Raw genomic sequence first — 10,076 nt, forward strand, 5'->3', positions numbered from 1 at the left:
GCCTTTCATGGCACTCAAGGACACCGTACAATGTAAATACAATGCAATAAAACAAAAGAATAAAGCATAGAATATAGTAATAACAATAAGACATCATAGTTTACAAAATAATTACCAAATAAAAACAACATATAAAACAAAACATCCTACAAAAAGTAGGGTTAATGGGAGATGTTGATTAAACTGAATACGCCTGTTTAAAGAAAAAAGTTTTAATCTGTGATTTAAAAATGGAGACGGTGGGAGAGTTTTTGATGTCCGGTGTGAGAGAGTTGCAGAGGTGGGGTGCTGAGTAACTAAAAGCTCTTGAACCCATAGTGGTTAGATGAGCTGGTGGTTSAGTGAGTTGGATGGAGGAGGAGGACCTGAGAGTGTAGGAAGGTGTGTTAATGTGGAGAAGTTCTGTGAGATACTGAGGGGCACGATTATTGAGGGCTTTGAAGGTGAGAAGCAAGATTTTATAGGAAATACGAAATTTGATAGGGAGCTAGTGAAGATGCTTTAGGACAGGTGTTATATGACTGGTGGAAGGGGTTCTGGAGATGATACGAGCAGCTGAGTTTTGGACCAGTTGTAGTTTATGGATGGATTTTGCTGGTAAACTGAAAAGTAGGGAGTTGCAATAATCTAGCCGTGATGTGACTAAAGTGTGAACTAGAATAGCGGTACTGCTGGGTGAGAGGGATGGATTAAGACAGTTAAATTTACAATAAATGGAAATCTTGAATAGAATATCTGCAGGTAATTTACTGTTATTTTATTTTAAAATGGTCAAATTAATTATGTTTAAAGCTTCAAATACATTTGTTTTATTTTGTTTTGTTTTAATAACCACTAAGCTCTTTTTTATATGCATTGTTGAATTAAGAAATAAGATTACTACAAACAAATATATGTATGCCTAAAGATCTAAAGTATTTGAAGTTCCATTATAAAATTACAAAACTGGAAGAAAATGTGTCTATAAATCTGTTTCAAAGCGTTTTAATAAATAATTTGCATGAAAAAAATATATATATATATATTTTTAATTTTCTTTCTACAGCATAACTCAGACATGTGTTTGCGCATGCGCAGTCAGCTGACTAACTCCGTATAAAATCCGTTTTTCTGACGTCAGTGTCCTCTTCCCTGCCTATGCCCTCGTGAGGTGGGCAGTGTAATATCACTTCTCTTTTTTCTATCAAGAGAATCTAAAACCATCGGTCAAAATGGTGAGTTTCTACAACTTATTTTATACACTAATGGGCCTTTTGATATAAGAAAATACGATTAGCGCTAATATTAAGGTTACTGTCTCCGTGTTGTTTGACAGATAGCTTGGCACTTGTGAGAGTGCGCTTATCAAAATGGCAACCATTTTGTAAGCTGCCGCTAGCCGGAAAAGGCCTTCAGGAATGTTGTAAAGCGACTCCGAACTGTTGTCGACAACTCTGATCATATTTACTGACTTTGGTTTAATTAATATGTTGATAAAAACGCTGACAGTCATATTGGTGTGTGTGCTTTGTGCGTTTGAATTCAATACCTTAAGCGGTGCCTGCTTCTTTAGCTAACAGTTAGCTGTTGTCTTCATTTTTTCTTGTTTTTAAGAAGCGAGATGTAGAGCTGGGAAACAACTAGCTCGATTTAAATGTAGCCCAATTCAGCGACAATGGGAATAACGTGACTAAAATGTCCTTAAAACGTTGTTGGACGGTAATAGATAGACTTGCCGGTAATTGGGCTGCGCCAGTGTTAGCATTAGCATAGTGTCAAAGTCTGTACACGTGGCCTATTATTGTCGACGTATTATGCCGGGTGTCTCGGTGAAGAGGGTTTTATTTAGCTCAATTGTATTGAGTGTGTTGTTACACATAGCGAGAATGTGTTATTTTGACTTGCTRATGCGGATAAACTCATGGTAGAAAGGTGCTGAACAGTATTATAAACGGAGAGACAACAGCGTCACTGGGTCATGGAGGAACGCAACGCCCTGGGTGGAACTGCAGCATATTTAACTTTGAGTGTGACGTCAATAACAATCACAGGTGTTTGCTGCCTCAGACTGAGAACAACAAAACTGCTGACTATTTATTGCTGTGTAGCTTAGGTTGTCAAATTTCACCTAGTTGCTGTAAATAAGTTTATGTTTTAAGGTTTGTATACATAATAAAAGGGGCAACTTTACATTATATTTAGATAATAAAACATATTTTGGATTTTGTTTTAAATTTTTCTACTTGTGTATTTTCTCAGGTGAACTTCACCGTAGATCAGATCCGTGCCATCATGGACAAAAAGGCCAACATCCGTAACATGTCTGTGATTGCGCACGTGGACCATGGAAAGTCAACTCTGACGGATTCACTGGTGTCCAAGGCTGGCATCATCGCCTCTGCTCGCGCTGGAGAGACGCGCTTCACAGACACGCGCAAAGATGAACAAGAACGCTGCATTACCATCAAGTCTACGTAAGAATTKTGTAGCAGGATTAAACCTGCAGCTTGAGTTCAAAATCTTAATCTCATATAGGAATGAACATTTTCTTCATTTTTGTGCTTAAACTGGTATTTTTGTGACATTCAACAATTTGTAAACCACAGAGCCATCTCCTTGTACTATGAATTGGCTGAGAACGACTTGGCCTTCATCAAGCAGAGCAAGGATGGTTCTGGTTTCTTGATCAACCTGATCGACTCACCAGGGCAYGTGGACTTCTCCTCTGAAGTGACGGCTGCTCTCCGTGTTACAGACGGAGCCCTTGTTGTCGTTGACTGCGTGTCTGGTAAGAATCAAATTTACTTGAACATTTTATAGGTTTTTGTTCCCAAGACAGGTKKKTTTTTTTTTTCCYTTTTCTGTCGTTTAAGCTGAGAAATAACTTTGAGATATTAGTGAATTTGTTTCCTAGCGTTTATATTGGTTTGTGTTCTTGCTTTCACAGAATTGCCAGTGTTGCCACCWTATATACTTTTGCCATTTACAAAAATGGTTAGAACTTAGCAGGCWTTATTTTCAACTCTTAATTTGTTTGGTATTGTCTAAATTACTTCACAAAATCATGGTTGAAGCTAGGTGGTTTTTAGGACGAGGTTAAATGGGTATGTTTTAGCAGTTTGTGCAGTTCATCTTCACATGAGAATTTTTGTGCGCATCGTTAATTGTTACTTTTTGTTCCAGGTGTGTGTGTGCAGACAGAAACTGTGCTGCGCCAGGCTATCGGTGAACGCATCAAGCCAGTGCTGATGATGAACAAAATGGACCGTGCCTTGCTGGAGCTGCAGCTGGAACCTGAGGACCTTTACCAGACTTTCCAGCGTATYGTTGAGTCGGTCAATGTAATCATCTCAACCTATGGAGAGGATGAACATGGCCCAATGGGTAACATCATGGTGAGTGGTAAAGAAAAACTGTTTTTCTATCTTGTGTCATTGTTGCAACTAGAATTTCTGTATAAGGAGTTTTAACAAGTTCTAGGCTTAGCTTAATATTATGGGGCTTGCAAATTTTCAAGTAGCTGTATTACCTTCATATCCCAGGCTGCAAAATCAGAAATAATTCTTTGTAATAAAAGTGCATCTGCCATGAATACAAAATGTGACAAGTTTATATTGTTTGTTGTAATTTCTTAGGTTGATCCAGTCATTGGCACTGTTGGCTTTGGGTCTGGACTCCACGGTTGGGCTTTCACTCTGAAGCAGTTTGCTGAGATGTATGCAGCCAAGTTTGCTGCCAAAGGCAACACCCAGATGTCACCAGCTGAGCACTGTAAAAAGGTGGAAGACATGATGAAGAAACTGTGGGGTGACAGGTGCGTCTCAAACGCAGTGCTTTTCTGTCAACTTATGTCATCTGTTGAAGTGGAGGAAATGTATTACAGTATTAATGTACTTACCTTAGTTGTAAAACTCAATCTTTTAACTGTTTCAGGTACTACGATACTGATAATGGAAAATTTGTCAAGAGCGCTGTCAGTGCTGACGGCAAGAAGTGTTCTCGCACCTTCTGCGCTCTTGTTCTGGACCCWATTTTCAAGGTAAGAGGACTTTTTAAAGTAAACATTGAGGGAATGGTGTGTTTTGTGCACATGAAAAACTATGATTCAGGACATTTTTAACTGGGTCATATAGCTTTTTGCCTTTTCCCCGACTTATTGCTCTGTATACCTGCATGTGATGATTTTAATCATTCTTCACTTTGACCTGAATAATAATGATGATAAACTACTCCTGAGCAGGTGCGATGCATGGACAGAACATGTCCTGGCTCATTAGACGTCATATAACATCATCTGAACTTTGTTCTAGGTGTTTGATGCCATCATGAACTTCAAGAAAGAGGAGACTGCCAAGCTGATCCAGAAGATGGACATCAAGCTGGATGCTGAGGACAAGGAGAAGGAGGGTAAACCTCTTCTTAAGGCTGTGATGCGCCGCTGGCTGCCTGCTGGTGAAGCCCTTCTGCAGATGATCACAATTCACCTCCCGTCCCCCGTCACCGCCCAGAAGTATCGTTGTGAGCTTCTYTATGAGGGACCTGGAGATGATGAAGCTGCCATGGGTAAACAGTTTGCTACTTTCTTTGTTTTTGGTAAAGATTGTGTTTTGCATAACTCGTGCAGTAAATAGTTACTCATGTATGTGTTATATTTTAACAGCAGAAAAATTAAACGCTGTTTTATTTTGAATTCTAATTCCAAMGTTTTTGGCTTCCAGGTATCAAGAACTGTGACCCCAAGGCCCCCCTCATGATGTACATCTCAAAGATGGTCCCCACCAGCGATAAGGGTCGCTTCTATGCATTTGGTCGTGTGTTCTCCGGATCTGTGTCTACTGGCCTCAAAGTTCGCATTATGGGCCCAAACTTTGTCCCTGGAAAGAAGGAGGATCTTTACTTGAAACCTATTCAGAGGTTRGTGTCATCTAGTCCTCTAACCTGTAAGGAGATTGTTGCATGTTAGAAACATCTAAGTTGTGTTTCTCCATATTTTCTATCAGGACCATTTTGATGATGGGTCGCTACGTCGAGCCCATTGAAGATGTGCCTTGTGGTAACATTGTCGGTTTGGTTGGCGTGGACCAGTTCCTTGTCAAAACCGGAACCATCACTACCTTTGAGCAGGCGCACAACATGAGAGTGATGAAGTTCAGCGTCAGCCCTGTGGTGAGAGTGGCCGTGGAGGCAAAGAACCCCGCTGATCTGCCCAAGCTGGTGGAGGGATTGAAGCGTCTTTCAAAGTCCGATCCTATGGTGCAGTGCATCATYGAAGAGTCTGGTGAGCACATTGTCGCTGGAGCTGGAGAGCTGCATCTGGAAATCTGTCTGAAAGATTTGGAGGAGGACCATGCTTGCATTCCACTGAAGGTTAAACATTTTGAAATAATTCAGTAAATTTAAGTGTCACCATCATTTACATCAAATGTTTACTTGTCTTGTGTTRATAGAAAATGTAACTAAATTAACTTTTTTTTTTCTCTTAGAAATCTGATCCTGTGGTGTCCTACAGAGAAACAGTCAGTGCAGAGTCAGAYGTAATGTGTTTGTCAAAGTCACCCAACAAGCACAACCGTCTCTTCATGAAGGCCCGCCCCTTCCAAGAAGGCCTGGCAGAAGACATCGAGAAGGGTGAAGTCACCTCTCGCCAGGAGATGAAGGGCCGTGCCCGTTACCTTGCTGACAAGTACGAGTGGGAYGTTGGTGAGGCCAGGAAGATCTGGTGTTTCGGCCCTGATGGAACTGGACCTAACCTGCTGGTCGACGTTACAAAGGGAGTGCAGTATCTTAATGAGATCAAGGACAGCGTTGTGGCTGGTTTCCAGTGGGCAGCCAAGGAGGTGGGTGCTCATATATGAACATTTGTTCAATGGGATTCTAAACTACATTTATCTCTTGATTAACTTTATTTGCCTTTTGATTAAAGGGAGTCCTCTGTGAAGAGAACATGCGTGCCATTCGCTTCGACATCCATGACGTGACCCTGCACACAGATGCTATTCACCGCGGTGGTGGTCAGATCATCCCCACAGCCCGTAGAGCTCTGTATGCCTGTGAGCTGACAGCAGAACCAAGAATCATGGAGCCAGTCTACCTGGTGGAGATCCAGGTGAGTACTACTTGTCTTTTTTTGTTTGTTTGTTTGTTAACCTGTTTTGAATTTGGTGTCTTCTGTTTTTGCTCTTTAACTTAAAGCTAGTAGGATACAAAAATGATTTTCAGCAGGATTTTAACTATTTCTACTTGTCATCGTAAACCTTTTTTTTTTTTCAGTGTTTCTTAGTACATTTCTTGCTTTACTCTACAGTGCCCTGAAACAGCAATGGGTGGAATCTACGGCGTATTGACCAGGAGGCGTGGTCATGTGTTTGAGGAGTCCAGGGTCATGGGAACACCCATGTACGTCATCAAGGCCTACCTGCCTGTCATGGAGTCGTTTGGTAAGTCTTTGATTTCATAAAAACTCCATATTTTGTACACGTCCTTTTTACAACGGAACAAGCTAATGGTCAACAAATCACAACCAAACAATACTCCCAATCCCAAATTTGTCAAATGGTTGTTTTTATTGCAGCAGAGTACATCTAAACATAAATATGCACTTAATTTTTGATTACTTAAGTTCTAATAACCAAATTGTGCTGCACAACGTGGGTAAAATGAAGATTTTTTTTTTTTTAATGGCATCTAAATTTGTGGTATAATCACCATCTTGGGGTACAGTTGAGGTGAAAATTAACACAGCTAAGCTGTGGGAATGTTAACATTGTCATCAATATTCAGCAGTAATAATAAAGCATGCTTTCCTACACCTTTTTTGGTAACTCCTGTAGTTGTAAATATTGTTGGCTTGTCTGACTTGGTCCTTCCTGCTCCCAGGCTTCACAGCTGACCTTCGTTCTAACACTGGTGGCCAGGCTTTCCCACAGTGCGTGTTCGACCATTGGCAGATCCTCCCTGGAAACCCAATGGAACCTGCAAGCAAGCCCGGTATTGTTGTCCTTGAGACACGTAAACGCAAGGGTCTCAAAGAAGGTGTTCCAGCCCTGGACAACTACCTGGACAAATTGTAAAAGCTTTGGACTCCCCCTGGCTCTTGTCTCATTCCTCCCAACCCACCAAATTTAACTATCTTGTGGGACCAGACTGTACAGAACACAGTAGGCACCAATGTTTGCCAAAAGAATCGACAATAATATTAAAGAAATGACCACAAAAATTGTAAACGATAAATAAAAGAAAATAAAAACTTACTTTGCCTGTTTTCTTTAATGAGCTGACATATTTATTGTTTAGGTTTACCCATGTCACATTCAGCAAAAACTTTTTTTTTTTAAATTGAGCAAAGTCAAGCATTTATGTTAATGACTACAACAGTTTAAAGTGACTATTAAATACTAAAGATGTGTAATTTTGAACAGGCTGACTGTTAATTATAAAACAAAATGTTGAAGCTTGAGGCTGGAATTATATAAAATGCCCACTGCAGCAARAAAAAAAACTGGGTGAAAATTTAATTGGCGATACAAATTGGCGGGGGGAGATTTTATAATGTCCCAGAGGTTTGGTATCTTGCATTTATTCTTTAACAAATAAAACAATTACACCATTGAAGGCCTTGTCACTTTAATGTTTTTTTTTTTTTTTTAGAAAACTTGTGAAACTTTTTGACTAAACCGCTAAGTTATACATTTGATGATTTTATTAATGTTACAGTATGAACAGGCACAAAAGAGACTTCCAGTAATTTTAAATTCTATCTTCAACTTGGTTGTCCCAAATTTTCATTCGTTATATAAAATGTTATGGTGTGACGGCCTTAAGAAGCTGCATGGTAAAAGATTCACAATTGGTTACGAAGTGAAATTAACACTGAATTTCTTATTTGCACCCCTTGCTGCCATTTTTTAACTTTTTATTTATTTATTACGTTTAGGGAACTTCTAAGCAGACCTAACCAATTTTAATCAGTTAAAAGTTTATCCATTTTGTCAAATGTAAAAAATACTGAAACAGACATGCACTTTTAGTTTAATTATTTCAATCCTTGTTAAATTCATAGTTTTTCAGTGTTGTGACGTGCAGTTTTACGCTGCTCAGTCACATGACACTGAAATASACACATGGACACAATTGTTGGTACCACTCAGTTGATGACTGAAAAATCCACAATGGTCAGTGAAATAACATGAAACTGAAAAAGTAAAAAAATAAATAATTCTAAATCAACCAAAGAAAATTACACATTGCTTTAGAATTTTCGTTCAACAATTATTTAACAGAAAAACTAATGAAACAGACCTGTACACAAATTATAGACCCTATAACTTAAAATTTGTTGTGCAATGTTTTGAGGCAGTCACTGCAATCAAACAATCTGCATTTATCAAAGAGTCTTCTGCACCTTTCCACAGGTATGTTAGTCCACTCCTCATGGACAAACTGCTCTGCAGTTGTCTCAGGTTTGAAGGGTGCCTTCTTCAGATGGACTGTTTCAGCTCCTTCCACAGATGTTCAACAGGATTTAGATCAGGGCTCATGTATACAACTCATGAACGGTCACATTTTCGGTTCTGAGCCATTTATGGGTGGTTTTAGCTTGGGTCATTATCCTTTTGGAAGATCCAAGACCTGCGACAGAGACCAAGCTTTCTAACACTATAGGCAGCACATTTCTTTCTTTTCAGCAAGCATTGATAGTCTTGAGATTCCAATGTGCCCTGTGCCAGATGCAGCAAAATAGCCCCAGATCAGAACCAAGCCTGCTCCATATGTCACAGTGGGGACTGTTATTTTCTTGGTGTGCTTCATTTATGGGTCTGTGAACATAGAGTTTATGTAACTTGCCAAATAGATCATTTTGTTTCATCTGTCTACAAGACTCTCCCAGAAGCTTTGTGGCAAATTGCAGTCGGTTTTCTTCTTGGCTGCCTTCTGTTTAGTCTACTCTGGCTCTAAAGCGTGATCTAACCCTGATGTACCTTGACCTTGGAGTTAAGCTTTCTTTTGAAGTTGTTCTGGACTCTTTGGTTACCATTTATATTATCCTCTCCAATTCGTCATAAATTTGTTCCTGCAGCTTTGGCCAGGGAGGTTGGCTCCAAACCTGTGGACAATAAACTTCTGATTAATCTGCAGCTGTAGTCACAGGAACATCAAGCTGCTTGGAAATGGTCTTATAGCCTTTACCGTTAACATGCTCATCTATGATTTTCTTTCTAATCTCCTGGGAAAACTCTCTCCTTGTCTTCCTGTGATCCATGTTCAGTTTGTATATCAAACAATACAGTGACTACTTGTCACAGTTTAAATGTGCAGACTGGCTGAGTCCAAGCTTGAGGACACATCTAGTTAGCTGAACTTGTCCCTATGATTCATATTATTTTTATTCCTTTCTAGAGGTACCCACTATCATTCGTACCCAGGCCTGTTTCTTTTTTTCTTTTTTTTAATAATTCTGTTAAACCACAATTCAACAACAATGATTGATTTTCATTGGTTGATTTTTTTAATGCATTTTTTTATTACTTCTTTTGTAAGTTTCAAGTTATTTCAGTGACCATTGTGGGTTTTTCGGTTGATAAATTATCGTCAAATTATGTGGACAAATCAAGCATTTATTTGAGACATACAGTGTAATGTGTATCAGTGGACCTATGATACTGTAAATGTTTTTGGCCTGAGAGAGGAAACTGGAGTACTTAGAGAAAACCCACTCATGCACAGGAAGAACATGTAAATATTGTCGGGATAGACGCAGGCTGGGTTTTGATCCAGCAACCTTCTAGCTGAAGGGCAACAGTTTTACCAATTGTGCCACCTGATTGCATATTTAGAATATGTGTAATAATATATTTATGCATATAACCTCTTGAGAACCTCAATTTTACTGTTGAAGACATTGATATTGTTGTTAAGAGACAAAGTTTCTACAATTTAAAAGAAAAAGGACAGAGGTGTTTGTGAAACCTAAAATCCAAACTAGTTTGGATTTTCAGATTAACACACAAACACACACACACAGACACACACACACACACACACACACACACACATGTTTGCACAGCTATCGATTTGGGGACATTCCATTGACTTCCATT

At 39.4% G+C, this 10,076-nt stretch overlaps 1 protein-coding gene across 7 annotated transcripts in view; it reads left to right on the plus strand.

Annotated features, from left to right (window-relative positions):
* LOC106515015 (elongation factor 2) overlaps positions 1-7,590 on the plus strand; it is a 20,717-nt gene extending 13,127 nt beyond the window's left edge. For 6 of the 7 annotated variants that reach the window (XM_014004603.1, XM_014004601.1, XM_014004604.1 and 3 more), the window contains 10 exons: positions 3,163-3,374; positions 3,615-3,793; positions 3,913-4,018; positions 4,290-4,542; positions 4,698-4,893; positions 4,980-5,346; positions 5,463-5,816; positions 5,903-6,085; positions 6,284-6,416; positions 6,856-7,229. In XM_014004603.1, the coding sequence (XP_013860057.1) occupies positions 3,163-3,374; positions 3,615-3,793; positions 3,913-4,018; positions 4,290-4,542; positions 4,698-4,893; positions 4,980-5,346; positions 5,463-5,816; positions 5,903-6,085; positions 6,284-6,416; positions 6,856-7,049 (2,177 nt within the window). In that variant the 3' untranslated portion in view covers positions 7,050-7,229. Of the gene's footprint in view, positions 1-1,111; positions 1,215-2,238; positions 2,454-2,585; positions 2,768-3,162; positions 3,375-3,614; positions 3,794-3,912; positions 4,019-4,289; positions 4,543-4,697; positions 4,894-4,979; positions 5,347-5,462; positions 5,817-5,902; positions 6,086-6,283; positions 6,417-6,855 lie in introns of those variants that run through there. The other variant, XM_014004600.1, reaches the window with a different exon arrangement.
* The last annotated feature ends 2,486 nt before the right edge of the window (positions 7,591-10,076 follow it).

Source organism: Austrofundulus limnaeus, unplaced genomic scaffold, assembly GCF_001266775.1.
Source record: "Austrofundulus limnaeus strain Quisiro unplaced genomic scaffold, Austrofundulus_limnaeus-1.0 Scaffold25, whole genome shotgun sequence".
Classification (NCBI taxonomy): Eukaryota; Metazoa; Chordata; class Actinopteri; order Cyprinodontiformes; family Rivulidae; genus Austrofundulus; species Austrofundulus limnaeus.